At 44.7% G+C, this 18,678-nt stretch overlaps 1 protein-coding gene across 2 annotated transcripts in view; it reads right to left on the bottom strand.

Annotated features, from left to right (window-relative positions):
* Nucleotides 1-1,398: 1,398 nt before the first annotated feature.
* STARD8 (StAR related lipid transfer domain containing 8) overlaps nucleotides 1,399-18,678 on the bottom strand; it is a 164,959-nt gene continuing 147,679 nt past the window's right edge. For both annotated transcript variants that reach the window (XM_082263529.1, XM_082263530.1), the window contains exon 14: nucleotides 1,399-1,625. In XM_082263529.1, coding sequence (XP_082119655.1) covers nucleotides 1,508-1,625 — 118 coding nt within the window. In that variant the 3' untranslated portion in view covers nucleotides 1,399-1,507. The remainder of the gene's footprint in view (nucleotides 1,626-18,678) is intronic.

Below are 18,678 nucleotides of genomic sequence, written 5' to 3'. Positions count from 1 at the left end.
ACAAGTGGTGGCAAGAGGAATGCAGCGGGAGTATAAACATGTTCTACTTCCTGTCCTGCATTTCCCCTGCTGCTGCTCATCACAGAAAGTGCTCAGAGCAAAGACAAACCCTCCTTTGTAGATATGTCCATTGGATGGCTGCAGGAAGGGGTGGGGGTACCCAGTGCCTCATAGCGAGGAAAGAGGACTTGTCTTGGCTTTAAGCACGTTACATTCCTCTTGCCGCCACTTTCTTAGCAGAGGGAGAATGAGCATTTCCCTTGCTGCTGCTAGTTTCAGAAAGTGCTCAGAGCCAAGACAAGTCTTCCTTTGTAGATATGTTTTTGGATGGCTGCAGGAAGGGGTGGGGGCTAGTGTCTCATAGCTAGGAAATGGCCTTGTCAGGGGTATGAGGACTTTGCCATGACAAGTGGTGGCAAGAGGAATGCAGCGTGAGGACATGTTCTGCATCTCCCCTGCTGCTGCTCATCACAGAAAGTGCTCAGAGTCGATCTAAACCCGTCCTCCCTAGCTATGTTGTTAGATGGCTGCAGGAAGGGGTGGGTGGGTGTGGGGGGGGGGGGGTAGCCAGTGCCTCAGACTGGTAAGGTGGGGGTGACCCCATAGTTAGGGCTAGGAAACACCTAGGCTAGCAACATGGAACAACAATGAAAAAAAAAATGAATGATAGTTCCATAAGCGCTCACTTGATTCCTGGGGGATCAATAAGTATTTATATTGTACTTACAGTATTATTATATCAATAAAACCCGGGGAAATGTGCATGTATTGCAGAAATTTTAATTTATTGCATAGGTTTTATATATATTGCCCAGCCATATATTTTAACAAAACTAATGGCTTACTAAATAGATTTGCCCAACCCACCACCAATGTGATGTCCTCCAGGATCAGCCTGGCAGTCAGTCATGATTTGTGATCAGTTTAGGAACCTTCTGCCCCACAATATGGGGGGGGGGGGGGGAGGAGAGAGTCAGATCTCCCAGTAACGTGGACAACCAGGTTCCAGTTATGTGCCAAGTATAGTCCAGTTCTACTCTCAAGCAGGCTTCATAAATATCTCCACGCACACGTACATCTACCTCTACCACATCTCACCCACCTAAGGGTGGAGCACCTCAGAACATTCACACCACTCCGTGTAACATACGAAAATCCTGCTTACTGGCATCACCGAGTCAAAACATACACACAATACAAACACATAATACTGATTTACTGTTAGCAGCACAAGAATACTGCATAGCGAGCGTCGCACCCGATACCGCCCTTCGTGGTCATTAGGAACGTTGTCGGCTTGGACATCTTTGGAAGCAGGTCTCCTGAAGCCAACCATGACCTCTATTGTGACCTCCTGGTCCTCTTTATGGAGATGTATGGCCCCTGCTTCCCATGGACAGTACATGCATCAAGGGCCAGGCCACGCTAGTTGACGTGGCTCCACTCATCTTATCCAGGTGGAAAGGCTCCTCAAGACATTCATGTAGTCACTTAGATGTCCATTTACTTAGAGCTTTGTTTCAGGTCCACATGGGCTCAGAGGAGGGAAGGAGTTGCGGATTCGAGCTACTTCCATCGCACAGAGATGTCCAAACACCTTGTTGTACCAGTCGGGAGAACGTCCTCTGTAAGAACAAAGAATAAAATAAAATGTTGGTCAGATTTGGTCATCCATCAAAGTGTGAGTACAGCCAAATCTTATCCTTTTGGTTTAAGGCAGAGTTGGGAAGGGTTGAACCCACATCTTCAGCTCATCTTGTGAGGTCTCCCCTGTACCACTGGGGGAGATTTCCCAGTGGTACATCTCCCCCAGTGGTACAGGGGGGACCTCTCCCCCAGTGGTACATGGGGGGGGTACCTCTCCCCCAGTGGTACGGGGGGGGGGGGGACATCTCCCCCCGTGGTACAGGGGAGACCTCTTCCCAGTGGTACATCTCCCCCAGTGGTACAGAGGGGACGAGGTCTTCCCTGTACCACTGGGGAGAGGTCTCCCCTGTACCACGGGGAAGAGGTCCCTTCACTTCCTGTTTCCAAGAGACAACACAGGAAGTTGAGACTAAAGACAATAAATGAATGGGATTTTTATGGCATTATTAAAATGGCGAATGATTTCTTTTCACAATTTTATTTGAAGAAAACTTCCTAAAAAGGCACCAACGGTCACAATAATTATTAAAAGTATGGGAAATTAATTTTCTTTTACCCATGTTGGTGGATGCTGCATCTGTCCCCCGCCACCTCGAAGGCTGAGAACTGAGCGATCTAAAAGACATGTGCAGTTTGTTTCTAATTAAAATTCGGACGAATTTTCCATTTTCTGAAATTCAAATGTTTCCAAATTTGCGAATTATAATATTTTTCGAATTTGTTTAAATTCGGTACTAACGAAAAAAATGTGGACAAAATTCTGATGTATTCAAATTACAACAGTACTGAATTTAAATGAATCCAAAAAAATTCAGATGAAATTTAGGTGTATTCGAACTTTTCAAATTACAATAGTACCGAATTTTAAATGAATCTGAAAAATAATTTAAAAAAATTGACGAAATTAGAAGTTTTCAAGTTCGAAACTATTCAAAAAGTTTTTGATTTGTTTTCCAGTTTACAAAAAAAATAATAAAAAAAAATAAAATATAAAGAATATAAAATATATAACATATAAAGAACCATCTTCTGAAAAGCGTAGAATAGAAAAAAAAAATAGAATAGATTATTTTTTATTATTTTCTATTTTTATAGTGTGTAGATTTGAATTTTGTGAAATGGTTTTATATATACAATCTATTCTTTTCTATTCCATTCAAATTGATTCTAATAGAAAAATAACAGAATAAAAAGGAATATAACAATCTTCTGAAATTCGAATTTTATATAGAATAAATTTGAATAGAAAAGAATACTATAACCATTTTTCAAAATCCAAATAGAAATAATTCAAATTTAAATAGAATAGAATAAAGAATCGATTTAAAATATGAAGATGGTTATATTCTTTTCTATTCAATTATATTTTTTTCTATTATATTCCTTTATCTTCTGTTTCATCTATTTTATTGTCATTGGAAAACAAATCAAACTTTTCAAATTTGAAAACTGTTCATTCAAAATCGGAAAATTCGAATTGATTTGAAAACGAAAAACAAAACTAATTCCGAAACAAAAATGGATTTAACTAAACTAATTTATACAAATAATGAATCAAAATAATTTTTGTTGTTCTGCACATGTCTTACGGCGATCGCACGGTTCTCACAGCTTCCTGAGCAGAGAGTTGGCGACAGTCAGTAAAAACCGCAATGGTGGTCAAATACCACCAAAAGAAAGCTGTTTTGTGTGGAAAAATGGGGCATATATTTTATTTGGGTATGGCTTTGCACGACCGCACAATTGTTAAAATAATGCAATGCCGTATCGCCAAAAGTAGCCTGGTCATGAAGGGGTGGGGGTAAACCACCTGGGGCTGAAATGGTTAAAGGAGAGGTACAACCATAGCTCATTTGGCTGTACTTCTCCTATGGGATAACAGGCTCCCACTGATTGGCTCCCGCTGTTTCCAATCACAGCGGAAGCAAGTCACCGATGGCGCGAATGCGCGCCCCAGAGCAAAAAAAGGATGTACTGGTACGCGATTTCGAGCTGAAGGGCTGCCCTGCCGCAGTATATAAAGGCGGGGCGGTCCAGAAGCAATTAAAAACAACCCATCATTATCAGTACATCTATCAATCAAATCTACATAAAAAGGCATAGAAAAGCTTCATTACCACTTCAATACCGGGCACTTTCACCCCCTTCCTGCCCAGGACAATTTTCTTTCAACGGGGTCACACTTTGAATGACAATTACGTGGTCACAAAACACTGTACCCATATTATTTTTTTCACACAAATAGAGATTTCTTTCAGTGGTATGTTTTGGGTCATTATATTACTGGAAGACCCATCCATGACCCATCTTCAGTGTTCTGGGTGAGAGAAGAAGGTTCTCCTCCAAGACTGTAGTTGGTGACCAGGTTTGCACACATCTCAGGAGGGATTTTGGTCCACTCTTCTTTACAGATCTTCTCTAAATCCTTTGGCAACTGGAAGTTTCAGCTCCCTCCATAAATTTTCTATAGGATGAAGGTCTGGAGACCGGCTAGGCCACTCCATGAACCTTATTGTGCTTCTTCTTGAGCCACTCCTTTGAAGATGGGTCTTTCAGCATGACAATGACCCAAAACATACCGCCAAGGCAACAAAGGAATGGTTCAAGAAGAAGCACAATAAGGTTCATGGAGTGGCCCAGCCAGTCTCCAGACCTTCATCCTATAGAAAATGTATGGAGGGAGCTGCAACTTCAAGTAGCCAAGCGACAGCCAAGAAACCTTAAGGATTTAGAGAAAATCTGTAAAGAAGAGCGGGAGCGGGGTCACCAATGGCGCGCATTCACGCCCCAGACCCGGAGCAAAAAAAGGATGTACAGGTACGCGATTTCGAGCTGAAGGCTGCCCTGCCGCAGTATATAAAGGCGGGGCAGTCCAGAAGCGATTAAAAACAACCCATCATTATCAGTACATCTATCAATCAAATCTACATAAAAAGGCATAGAAAAGCTTTTATTACCACTTCAATACCGGGCACTTTCACCCCCTTCCTGCCCAGGACAATTTTCTTTCAATGGGGTCACACTTTGAATGACAATTCACAAAACACTGTACCATATTTTTTTCACACATTTTGAGTGGACCAAAATCCCTCCTGAGATGTGTGCAAACCTGGTCACCAACTACAAGAAAGGTTTTATACCATGTACAATCTTGTATGAGAAACTTCTTCCCTCAGCCAGAACACTGAAGATGGGTTTTTCAGCACAATGACCCAAAACATACCACCAAGGCACCAGTGTTCTGGCTGAGGGAAGAAGTTTCTCATACAACATTGTACATGGTAAAACCTTTCTTGTAGTTGGTGACCAGGTTTGCACACATCTCAGGGGGGTTTTTGGTCCACTCTTCTTTACAGATCTTCTCTAAATCCTTAACCACTTGCCGACCAACTATATACGGCAGCGGTCGGCCCCTCCCAGGCAAAGTGACGTACCGGTACGTCACTAGCCTGGGAGCGAATAGAAGTCGAGCGCACGCCGCCGGAGGCACGCTCCTGCCCCCGCTCATACCCGAAGAAGCCAGCATGTGTGACCGGCGGACCGATGTCCGCCGGTCACTCGCGATCATCGGGTGGAGAGGGAGAAAGGCAGGCGGCTGATGTAAACGAAGCCGCCTGTCATTCTCCCCTGTGTAAAAGCACTGATCACTCGGTCCTGCTATGTAGGACCGTTGATCTGTGCTGTTACACACACAGCCACATCCAATCACAGTAAGAAACACGCCCCTAGGGACACACTTAACCCCTCCCTCTCCAATAAAGTTAACCCCTTCCTTCCCAATGTCATTTTTACAGTAACAGTGCATATGTATAGATAGCACTGATTACTGTAGTAATAATGTCACTGGTACCCCCCAAAAGAGTCAAAAATGTCAGTCAAGGGTTCGATGTGTCCGCCGCAATGTCGCAGTCCCGCAAAAAAAAAAAAAAAAAAAAAAAAAAAAAAAAATCGCAGATCGCCGCCATTACTCGTTAAAAAAAATAAAAATGAAAAAAATCTTTCCATTAGTTAGTAAACGCAATAACTTTTGCACAAACCAATCAAAATACGTTTTTTGCGTTTTTTTTTTACCAAACATATGTAGCAGAAAACAAATTGGCCTAAAATGTTAAAAAAATTTAGATTTTTACATTTTTTTAGAGGAATTTCATATAAAAAAAATGTGAAAAATATTGTTATTTTTGCAATATTGTTGCTCTTTTTTTGTTTATTGCACATGATCAAAAAAAAATAAATCGCACAGGTGATCAAATACCACCAAAAGAAAGCTCTGTTTATGGGAAAAAAAGGACGTCAATTTGTTTGGGTACAGCGTCACACGACCGCGCAATTGTCTGTAAAAGTCACGCAGTCCTGAATCGCAAAATAGGCCCTGGTCAGGAAGGGGGTAAAATCTTCCGGGGCTTAAGTGGTTAAGGTTTCTTGGCTGTCACTTGGCAACCGGACGTTTCAACTCCCTCCATAAATTTTCTATAGGATTAAGGGCTGGAGACTGGCTAGGCCACTCCATTTACCCTTTTGTGCTTCTTCTTGAGCCACTCCTTTGAAGATGGGTCTTTCAGCATGACAATGACCAAAAACATACCGCCAAGGCAACAAAGGAGTGGATCAAGAACATTAAGGTCATGGAGTGGCCTAGCCGGTCTCCAGCCCTTCATCCTATAGAAAACTTATGGAGGGAGCTGAAACTTCCAGTTGCCAAGGGACAGCCAAGAAACCTTAAGGATTTAGAGAAGATCTGTGAAGAAGAGTGGACCAAAATCCCTCCGGAGATGTGTGCAAACCTGGTCACCAACTACAAGAAAGGTTTTACCATGTACAATCTTGTATGGAGAACCTTCTTCCCTCAGCCAGAACACTGGTGCCTTGGTGGTATGTTTTGGGTCATTGTCATGCTGAAAGACCCATCTTTAATGTTCTGGCTGAGGGAAGAAGGTTCTCATACAAGATTGTACATGGTAAAATCTTTCCTGTATATGGTGACCAGGTTTGCACACATCTCAGGAGGGATTTTGCTCCGCTCTTCTTTACAGATCTTCTCTAAATCCTTAAGGTTTCTTGGCTGTCACTTGGCAACTCGAAGTTTCAGCTCCCTCCATACATTTTTCTATAGGATTAAAGGTCTGGAGACCGGCTAGGCCACTCCATGAACCTTAATGTGCTTCTTGAGCCACTCCTTTGCTGCCTTGGCGGTATGTTTTGGATCATGGTCATGCTGAAAGACCCATCTTCAAAGGAGTGGCTCAAGAAGAAGCACAAAAGGGTTAATGGAGTGGCCTAGCCAGTCCCCAGCCCTTAATCCTATAGAAAATTTATGGAGGGAGCGAAAACTTCCTATAGAAAATTTATGGAGGGAGCGAAAACTTCCAGTTGCCAAAGGATTTAGAGAAGATCTGTAAAGAAGAGTGGAGCAAAATCCCTCCTAAGATGTGTGCCAACCTGGTAACCAACTACAAGAAAGGTTTTACCATGTACAAGCTTGGATGAGAACCTTCATCCATCAGCCAGAACACCGAAGGTTCTCATCCAAGATTGTACATGGTATAAAACCTTTCTTGTAGTTGGTGACCAGGTTTGCACACATCTTAAGAGGGATAGTGGTCCACTCTTCTTTACAGATCTTCTCTAAATCCTTAAGGTTTCTTGGCTGTCACTTGGCAACTGGAAGTTTCAGCTCCCTCCATACATTTTCTATAGGATGAAGGGCTGGAGACCGGCTAGGCCACTCCAGGACCTTAAGGTTCTTGAACTACTCCTTTGTTGCCTTGGCGGTATGTTTTTGGTCATTGTCATGCTGAAAGACCCATCTTCAAAAAGGAGTGGATCAAGAAGAAGCACATTAAGGTTCATGGAGTGGCCTAGCCGGTCTCCAGACCTTTAATCCTATTGAAAAATGTATGGAGGGAGCTGAAACTTCGAGTTGCCAAGCGACAGCCAAGAAACCTTAATTAGAGAAGATCTGTAAAGAAGAGTGGACCAAAATCCCTCCTAAGATGTGTGCAAACCTGGTGACCAACTACAAGAAAGGTTTTATACCATGTACAGTCTTGGATGAGAATCTTCGGTGTTCTGGCTGATGGAAGAAGGTTCTCATCCAAGACTGTACATGGTATAAAACCCTTCTTGTAGTTGGTGACCAGGTTTGCACACATCTTAGGAGGGATTTGCTCCACTCTTCTTTACAGATCTTCTCTAAATCCTTAAGGTTTCTTGGCTGTCACTTGGCAACTGGACGTTTCAGCTCCTCCATAAATTTTCTATAGGATTAAGGGCTGGTTAACTGGCTAGGCCACTCCATTTACCCTTGTGTGCTTCTTCTTGAGCCACTCCTTTGAAGATGGGTCTTTCAGCATGACAATGACCCAAAACATACCGCCAAGGCAACAAAGGAGTGGTTCAAAAAGAAGCACATTAAGTTTCATGGAGTGGCCTAGCCGGTCTCCAGATCTCAATCCTATAGAAAATTTAAGGAGGGAGCTGAAACTTCAAGTTGCCAAGCGACAGCCAAGAAACCTTAAGGATTTAGAGAAGATCTGTAAAGAAGAGCGGGAGCGGGTCACCAATGGCGCGCATTCGCGCCCCAGACCCGGAGCAAAAAAAGGATGTACAGGTACGCGATTTTGAGCTGAAGGGCTGCCCTGCCGCAGTATATAAAGTCGGGGCGGTCCAGAAGCGATTAAAAACAACCCATCATTATCAGTACATCTATCAATCAAATCTACATAAAAAAGGCATAGAAAAGCTTTTATTACCACTTCAATACCGGGCACTTTCACCCCCTTCCTGCCCAGGACAATTTTCTTTCAATGGGGTCACATTTTGAATGACAATTACGTGGTCACAAAACACTGTACCATATTATTTTTTTCACACAAATAGAGCTTTCTTTCAGTGGTATGTTTTGGGTCATTATATTACTGGAAGACCCATCCATGACCTATCTTCAGTGTTCTGGGTGAGAGAAGAAGGTTCTCATCCAAGACTGTATGGTGACCAGGTTTGCACACATCTCAGGAGGCATTTTGGTCCACTCTTCTTTACAGATCTTCTCTAAATCCTTAAGGTTTCTTGGCTGTCACTTGGCAACTTGAAGTTTCAGCTCCTTCCATACATTTTCTATAGGATTAAGGTCTGGAGACTGGCTAGGCCACTCCATGAACCTTAATGTGCTTCTTCTTGAGCCACTCCTTTCTTGCCTTGGTGGTATATTTTGAGTCATTGTCGTGCTGGAAGACCCATCTTCAGTGTTCTGGCTGAGAGAAGAAGGTTCTCATCCAAAATTTTACCACACATGGCCCCATCAAAGATTTAGAGAAGATCCTATAGAAAATTTATGGAGGGAGCTGAAACTTCGAGCTGCCAAGCGGCAGCCAAGAAACCTTAAGGATTTAGAGAAGATCTGTAAAGAAGAGTGGACCAAAATCCCTCCTGAGATGTGTGCAAACCTGGTCACCAACTACAAAGGTTTTATACCATGTACAATCTTGTATGAGAAACTTCTTACCTCAGCCAGAACACAAAAGATGGGTTTTTCAGCATGACAATGACCCAAAACATACCGCCAAGGCACCAGTGTTCTGGCTGAGGGAAGACAGTTCCTATCCAAGACTGTACATTGGTATAAAACCTTTCTTGTAGTTGGTGACCAGGTTTGCGCACATCTCAGGAGGGATTTTGCTCCGCTCTTCTTTACAGATCTTCTCTAAATCCTTAAGGTTTTCTTGGCTGTCACTTGGCAGCTCGAAGTTTCAGCTCCCTCCATAAATTTTCTATAGGATCTTCTCTAAATCTTTGAAGGGACCAATGGACGAGGACATGTGTGGTAAAATCTTGGATGAGAATCTTCTTCTCTCAGCCAGAACACTGAAGATGGGTCTTCCAGCATGACAATGACCCAAAACATACCGCCAAGGCATCAAAGGAGTGGTTCAAGAACATTAAGGTCATGGAGTGACCTGGCCTAGCCAGTCTCCAGACCTTCATCCTATAGAAAATGTATGGAGGGAGCTGAAACTTTGAGTTGCCAAGTGACAGCCAAGGAACCTTAAGGGTGTAGAGAAGATCTGTAAAGAAGAGTGGAGCAAAATCCCTCCTGAGATGTGTGCAAACCTGGTCACCAACTACAAGAAAGGTTTTACCATGTACAATCTTGTATGAGAACCTTCATCCCTCAGCCAGAACATTAAAGATGGGTCTTTCAGCATGACAATGATCCAAAACATACCACCAAGGCAAAAGTGTTCTGGCTGAGGGAAGAAGGTTCTCATAAAAGATTGTACATGGTATAAAACCTTTGTAGTTGGTGACCAGGTTGGCACACATCTCAGGAGGGATTTTGGTCCACTCTTCTTTACAGATCTTCTCTAAATCCTTAAGGTTTCTTGGCTGTCGCTTGGCAGCTCGAAGTTTCAGCTCCTTCCACACATTTTTCTATAGGATTAAAGAGCTGGAGACCGGCTAGGCCACTCCATGAAACTTAATGTGCTTCTTGAGCCACTCCTTTGTTGCCTTGGCGGTATGTTTTGGGTCATTGTCATACTGGAAGACCCATCCATGACCCATCTTCAGTGTTCTGGCTGAGGGAAGAAGGTTCTCATCCAAGATTTTACATGGTAAAAACTTTGTAGATATAGTGACCAGGTTTGCACACATCTTAGGAGGGATTTGGTCCACTCTTCTTTACAGATCTTCTCTAAATCCTTTGGCAACTGGAAGTTTCAGCTCCCTCCATAAATTTTCTATAGGATTAAGGGCAAAAGACCGGCTAGGCCACTCCATTAACCCTTTTGTGCTTCTTCTTGAGCCACTCCTTTCATCTTCTGAGGGAAGAAGGTTCTCATACAAGCTTGTACATGGTAAAACCTTTCTTGTAGTTGGTGACCAGGTTTGCTCACATCTCAGGAGGGATTTTGATCCACTCTTCTTTACAGATCTTCTCTACATCCTGAAGGTTTCTTGGCTGTCGCTTGGCAACTCCAAGTTTCAGCTCCCTTCATACATTTTCTATAGGATTAAGGTCTGGAGACTGGCTAGGCCACTCCATTAACCCTTTTGTGCTTCTTCTTAAGCCACTCCTTTGTTGCCTTGGCGGTATGTTTTGGGTCATTGTCATGCTGAAAGACCCATCAAAGGAGTGGCTCAAGAAGAAGCACAAAAGGGTTAATGGAGTGGCCTAGCCGGTCTCCAGACCTTAATCCTATAGAAAGTTTATGGAGGGAGCTGAAACTTCGAGTTGCCAAGTGACAGCTTAGAAACCTTAAGGATTTAGAGAAGATGTGTAAAAAATTGTGGACCAAAATCCCTCCTGAGATGTGTGCAAACCTGGTCACCAACTACAAGAAAGGTTTTACCATGTAAAATCTTGTATGAGAAACTTCTTCCCTCAGCCAGAACACTGAAGATGGGTCTTCAAGCACGAACGACGATGACCCAAAACATACTGCCATGGCAACAAAGGAGTGGTTCAAAAAGAAGCACATTAGGGTCATGGAGAGGCCCAGCCAGTCTGTAGACCTTCATCCTATAGAACATTTATGGATGGAGCTGAAACTTCGAGTTGCCAAGAGACAACCAAGAAACCTTAAGGATTTAGAGAAGATCTGGAAAGAAGAGTGGACCAAAATCCCTCCTGAGATGTGTGCAAACCTGGTCACCAACTACAAGAAACGTCTGACCTCTGTGCTTCCCAACAAGGGTTTCTCCACCAACTACTAAGGGGATCAAATACTTATTTTACTCACCAAACTGCAACTCCATTTATAACATTTCTATCATGTGTTTTTTTTCTGGATTTTTGGTTGATAGAGACAGAATATCATATAAAATACACCTATGATAAAAATGATACACCCGCCATTTCTTTGTAAGTGGGCAAACTTACACAATCTGAAGGGATAAAATTATTATTTTCCCCACTGTTTATTGATATGATGGGTTGGTTGTTAATATTAAAAACAACTTTTTTTATTATTAATATTATTACAAGTGTATTTTTTTAACAACTTTTCTATAAATAAAATTGTGAAGAATTTTATGAAAATAAATTCACTATTTTTGGTGCCCTAAAAATCTCATCTATTTATTGCTCCAGGGATGTAGCACCATGTAACGTTAGAGACACGGATGGAATAGAATTGTTCAGGGAGTTAGAGGGAAATCTCTAGTGAGAGGAATTTTGCCTCAAACAGATGACAAAATTTACCCTCACCTTTTGTACTGGTGACAACTGTAAAATTTTGGACTTCAGGTTCTGTTTAGGATGGCAAACAGAAAGGGAAAATCTATTCAGATAGATCAGAGACTGCAATAAAAATAAATGGAGGTACATACAAAAAGTGATTAAGTCCCTGTATTCTAGAAGATCTAAGGTCCAACTCCCAATTATATAGGAAGCAGTAGGGGTGCCACACTCAAAAAGATTTTTTTAAATTTATTCAGTAAAAAAAAAAAAAAAAATACCAACAAATTTCGGGGATGAAAGCACTCCATCAGGGCTACAACTCAAGTAAGAGAATAAAAAAAAAAAAAGGTCACATGGAATATAAAATTCATGTTATGAAAAGTTAAAAAAGACTCCATTACAACGTACCATCTGTCATATAATGTCTTTGGATTGAAGTGGTGATATCTAGAGGATGCGTGCAGCCACAGGCATCATCCAGATATCTTTGTTTTCTCATGTAAAAGCCATCCTAGTGTCTGATTAGCTGCTGGATTGCTTTTACAGGCAGCAAGAGGGGACATTTCCCCCCCCCCCCCAGCATCCATCCACCCAACGGCGCCTCTCCAGCCTCTTCCATGTAATCTGAGGCCCGATCCAGTGACAGTGCTGGATTACCATAGAGCTGGCCAGGGACCAAATGGTCCCCAGCCAGCTCTATGGTCCTGGGAGGTCGAAAGCGACTTCCGGCCTGGTCAGATGTAAACCCTGCTATTTTTTCCCCTGGAAAGCAGGGATCTTTTTTTTTTTTTTTTTTATCTCATGCTTTCCAGGGTAGAGGAGAGATCTGAGGTCTTATTGACCCCAGATGTCTCCATAAAGAGGACCCGTCATCCACTATTCCTATTACAAGGGATGATTCCATTTCTTGTAATGGGAATACAAAATGTAAAAAAAATGTAAAAAAAAAAAAAAAATGGATTTTTGTAAGAACTTACCGTAAAATCCTTTTCTCTTAAGCTCATTGACAGACGTAGTCTTCTTGATTCTCAAGAGCTGGGTTATGTTGTCTCCGCAGGAGTAGGACTAGGCAGAAAGACAAAACGTTCTGGCTCCACCTTAGGGGCAGTCCCTGAGGGTATATCCTCCCTCTCTCTGCTACAGGGAATCAGTTCTGTTTAAAGCAGTACAGAGAATTTAACCCAACCCAACTCAATGATAGAGGGGCGGGTACTACGTCTGTCAATGAGCTTAAGAGAAAAGGATTTTACGGTAAGTTCTTACAAAAATCCATTTTTCTCTATCGGTCATTGACAGACGTAGTCTTCTTGATTCTCAAGAGCTGGGACATCCAGAAGCAGTGCCACAAATGAGGGGTGGGATTGACAAAATCAAATCCAATCTAGAAGGCCCAACCGGTGCCAAACTAGAAGTTTTAAAGGCTCATTATAAACAAAGAATGAGACTAAAGAAAAATTTTCCAACGGAAAAAACCCTCGAGGTAGACCACTGGTCTCCTCAAATTGCGGCCTGCAAAACCTTGCGGCCAAACGAGGCATCAGACGATGCCATTACATCAACTTTATAATGTTTAGTAAAGGTATGCACCGACGACCAGGTAGCCGCCTTGCACACCTGGACCACTGACGCCTGATGGCGAAAGGCCCATGACGCACTAAGTGCCCGAGTGGAGTGCGCCTTAACAGGGAACGGGGGCTCCCGACCCTTGATAGAATAAGCCTGTACTACCGTCTGTCTGATCCATCTGGAAATGGTCGCGGCAGATGCAGGCAACCCCTTTTTGGGTCCATCTGGGATCACAAAAAGTGAATCCGTCTTGCGAAACGAGTCTGTCGTTTTCAAGTATACCCTGATCGCCCGAACCACATCCAAGGAGTGTAACGCAAACTCCCGAGGATGACTGGGCTTAGGACACAGGGAAGGTAATACAATTTCTTCATTCAGATGAAATTCTGAAACCACTTTTGGTAGGAAGGATGGATTCGGACGAAGAACCACCTTATCTCTATGAACCACCAGATATGGTGAACGACAAGATAATGCGGCCAGTTCTGACACCCTGCGTGCAGAAGTAATAGCCACCAAGAAGGCCACCTTCTGGGCCAACGTGGGTAGAGGAATCTCCCTAATATCTTCAAAGGGAGGTTTCTGAAGAACCGACAACACTAAATTAAGATCCCAGGGGGGTAACGGCGCGTGCACTGGCGGAGCCAGATGTCGCACCCCCTGGATGAAATTCCGCACCAAGGAATGAGTAGCCAAAGGCTTCTGAAAGAAGATGGCTAATGCTGAGACCTGACCCTTGATAGTTCTCAAGGCCAGTTTCTGCTCAACCCCTTGTTGCAGAAAAGCCAATATTCGACTAATCGAATAAGACCGAGGACGGAACCCCAAAGGTTCACACCATGCAATGTAGGACTTCCATGTGCGATGATAAATCTTTCTGGAAGTCGCTTTCCTTGCTTCAACTAGAGTAGGAATAACTGAAGCTGACAAACCTTTGTCCTTCAGCACCTGGGTCTCAATAGCCAGGCCGTTAAAGCCAGCGATCGTAAAGCAGGATGGAAGATCGGTCCCTGAGACAGTAGATCCTCCCTGAGAGGAAGTCTCCACGGGACATCCGCCACCAGTCTGACCATGTCGGCGTACCAAGCTCGACGAGGCCAGTCCGGAGCTACCAGGATTACTGGGATTCCTTCCTCCTCTATCCTGCGAAGAAGTCTTGGCAGTAACGCGAGAGGAGGGAAGGCATATATTAGCTGGTATTGCCCCCACGGGGCGATCAGTGCGTCTGCGGTTTCTGCTAGAGGATCGCGGGAGCGAGCCACGAATCTCTGAACTTTCCTGTTGAATCGTGATGCCAACAGATCCCCATCCGGGGTGCCCCACCGTAGGCACAACTGGTGGAAAACGTCTGGATGGAGGGACCATTCCCCCTGATCCAGGGTCTGACGGCTGAGATAATCTGCCTGCCAATTCTCCACCCCCGGAATGAACACCGCAGAGATTGCTGGAACAAATCGTTCCGCCCAGCGAAGAATGCAAGCCACTTCTTTGGCCGCTCGGACACTCTTGGTGCCCCCCTGGTGATTGACATAAGCCACGGCCGTGGCATTGTCCGACTGGATCCGAACCGGGCTGCCCTGGAGCTGCTCGGTCCAGTGAATCAGACAAAGTCTGATCGCTCTCAGTTCCAATACATTTATCGGTAACCTGGATTCTTCCGGGGACCAAAGTCCCTGGACAGATAACTGACCAAGAATTCCTCCCCATCCGGATAGACTGGCATCCGTGGTCACTATCGTCCAATATATTGGCAGAAATGACTTTCCCTGGCTGAGCATTGGAGACCGAAGCCACCAAACCAGAGACTCTCTGGTCTGTTTGCTCAATTGGATCCGATTGTCCAGGGATTCCGGATTCCGATTCCATCTGAGAAGAATCTCTTGCTGAAGAATTCGGGTATGGGACTGGGCAAATGGGACTGCTTCGAATGAAGCCACCATCAACCCCAGAACCCTCATGCAAGTCCGAAGGGAAGACCAGCTGTTGGACAGTAACAACTGGACTGCTGATTGAATCTTTCGGAGTTTCCCTACCGGAAGGAAAACTCTTGTCCTGACTGTGTCTAGAATTAGACCCAGATATTCGAGCCTCTGGGTGGGAACCAGAAAAGACTTTTGCTGGTTCACCAGCCACCCGAATTCCTGTAAAGAAATCATAGTAATTTCTATGTTTTGTAGCAAGGTCTGAGGAGACTCTGCATGAAGCAGAAGATCGTCTAGGTAACCTAGAATCGATATACCTCTTTGGCGCAGAAGTGCCAACATTGGGGCCAACACCTTTGTGAAGACCCGCGGAGCCGTGGCGAGACCGAAAGGTAACGCCACAAACTGATAGTGGTTCTCCTCTACGGAAAAGCGTAGAAAACGCTGATGTCTTGCGAAAATGGGAATGTGAAGATAGGCGTCCTTGATGTCTATGGACGCTAGGACATCCCCTGGATGCAGGAAGGCTGCTACCGTGCGAATGGACTCCATTCTGAATCTTCTTATGTTGACGAAAGAATTGAGTGCTCTTAAGTCCAGAATTGGACGCACTTTGCCCTCTTTCCTGGGTATTGTAAACAGGTTTGAATAAAACCCTTGAAACCGTTCTGTCCAAGGAACGTGGACTACCACTCCTTGTTGTAGTAGATCTATGACTGCTCTCCACAGATCTTCTAAACGATCTGAGGATAGTCGGATATTGGAAGGGAAGAATCGCGCCGGTGGGAGAGATCGAAACTCGATCTTGTACCCTGACCTTATGACTTCGCAAACCCATTTGTCCGGGATTCTGGAAAGCCATGGATCCGGGAACCGGCGAAGACGTCCCCCCACCCCAGTTATGGGTGGGGGAGCACCTTCAGGCTTTGGATGGTTTATCTTCAGGTCTGGAGGGGGCGGGCTTTTGCTTGCCCGACCAACGACCCCTGACGCCTCCTGCAGGAGCTTTGGAGGACTTAGTTTTTTCACCCGCTGGACGAAAAAACCTCTTGTGAGCAGAAAAAGAAGGCCCTCGTCTTTGACGAGTTCCTCTACCTTTAAAATTTTGCGGTAAAAAGGTGCTTTTTCCACCGGTGAGATCCTTAATGATCTCATCTAAGTTGGCTCCAAATAGACGCTCTCCTGAAAAGGGGATATTAGCCAATGCTTTTTTGGAACCTTGGTCGGCTAACCAACCTTTTAGCCACAGTGTACGCCTGAGAACCACTGCTGAGACTGATGCTCGCGCCATAAATGGAGTGGCGTCTAACGCCGCATCACATACAAACTGTAACCCCTGTATCATTTGTTCCAACAAATCTGATACCGCCTGAGGGACTTCTTCTAAGTCCCGGCGTAACCACTTGGTCCATTCAGTTACAGCCTGCGAAACCAGACCAATAGCAATTATTGGTCTGAAAGCTGATCCAATCAAGGAAAACATGGTGCGAGACATAGCTTCTATCTTGCGATCCACTGGATCTTTAAAAGACGGAGCGTCTTCTAAAGGAATAACCGTGGCTTTATTCAATCTAGCAATAGGTGAATCCACCACAGGTGGTTCTGTCCATTTCTTAATAAGGGTTTCCTCAAACTGATAACGCCTGCCAATGCGTTTAGAAATATTAAAAGTGCGTTTTGGCAGACGCCATTCTTCTTCGATTGGATTGCCAAACATTTGGGCAATGGAAAAACCTTCGCCACTTTGATGCGTTTTTTAGTCCCAAAAGGGATCTCAGTTTCAGCTATTTCTGATGGAATACCCTGTAACCTTAAGGTCTCTTGAACAGATACAATGAGTGCGTTTACCAACGCTTCCTCTCGGGCTATGGCGGATGCCGAAACATCCTCCTCACTGTCTGAAGAGACAGGACCCGAGACACCAATACCAGATGAAGTACCTGCAACTGCAGAAATAGGCTCAGAGTCTGAATCCGAGGTTTCAGATAATAAGGGGTTAGGCGGGGGTCGCTTTCTTGCGCCCTGTCCCTGACAAGCCACTTCCACCCGGGACACAAAAGTTTCCATAATAGCTGACAAAGATTCAATTGTCAATGGGGTGCTGGAGGATCCCGCAGACCCCTCGAGGGGATCCGGAGGAGATACATGAGTGGCAGGGTCCATGTTAATACAGGACACCTTTGCCAGCAAAACAAAAAAACTTTTTTTTTTTTTTTTTTGTGTGTCTCCCCCTAGCGCAATAGCGCCCCTCAGAGTACCTGCTTCTCGATCCCAGAGAGAGAGAGAGAGAGGGACCCCCAAGGCTCACCAACCGATGCAGTGCAGTTTCCAACAAACTGCAGTCAGCGTCTGTCTTACACAGACTGGAAGGAGCTGTTTGCTTTTTCCCGGGCAGAAGGCGTGGCTCCGCCCCCTGTGTACGCCTTCCGGCGTTCCCAGCCCTCCACGAGGTAGCTGGGCTCACAAAACATGGCCGCCCCCATAGAAGAGACATAAGACTCCAAAAACATGGCGGCCGGCGTGACCTGAGGACATACATGCATTCGGTCTACGGCAAGATGGCGGCGGACCACCGATATCGTCTTCCCAGCACATCCACCTGCACTCTGTCTAAGAGGTGACATATGGATCTACAGATATACACTGCACATAAGGTAGGATTATACCTCCTATGTCTGCTGTAATGTTACAGTCTGCTGGGTAGAGTGTTAGCTCTTGAACCAAGTCCACTTCCCACAAACACATGCTGTATTACAAGGGGGACTTGTAAGTATCAGATATATACTGACCATATATGGAGGGGCCCATAATATATACTGCCTCATAACGAGGAAAAAAGGGAACGTTTACTCACCATACCGAACCGACAGGCACCCTCTCTTCACAATACCCTTTCCACCGGGGTGGGGGTTTGTGGACGCCTCGACTCTCTGGTACCTGGCGTCCAAGCGAGACTTTTAACTCGCAAAGTCAGTCCCTTCACTGGGACTCCGTCGCGGCCGACCCAGCGCGGAGCTCTGGTCTGCACGCGCTCGTAGGCAGAAACCGGGGTGACCACTGGATCTCAACATCCAGCCCGTCGCCCGGCCCCGCATACTTACTTGAATATGTCGCGGCCGACCAAGCGCAATGCCATGGTCTGCGCGCGCTCGTAGGCCGGCTGGGGTGACCACAAGTGTCGCCCAGTCCGGCATTTTTGCTTGAAGATCTCACAGGAAAAAACACTGGAGAAAACTACCTAAAAAATGTCTTTTTCTTAAAGAAAAAAAGTCTTGCCAGGACCAAAAGATCCCAGCAAGGAACTTAGGTCCTTACTCCTGACTAGACAGAAAAAAACTGATTCCCTGTAGCAGAGAGAGGGAG

The sequence above is a fragment of the Pelophylax lessonae genome, assembly GCF_965119305.1.
Source record: "Pelophylax lessonae genome assembly, chromosome: 7".
Lineage (NCBI taxonomy): Eukaryota > Metazoa > Chordata > Amphibia > Anura > Ranidae > Pelophylax > Pelophylax lessonae.
Note: the sequence above shows the minus strand (reverse complement) of the source record. Positions and strands in the feature narration are given on the sequence as shown.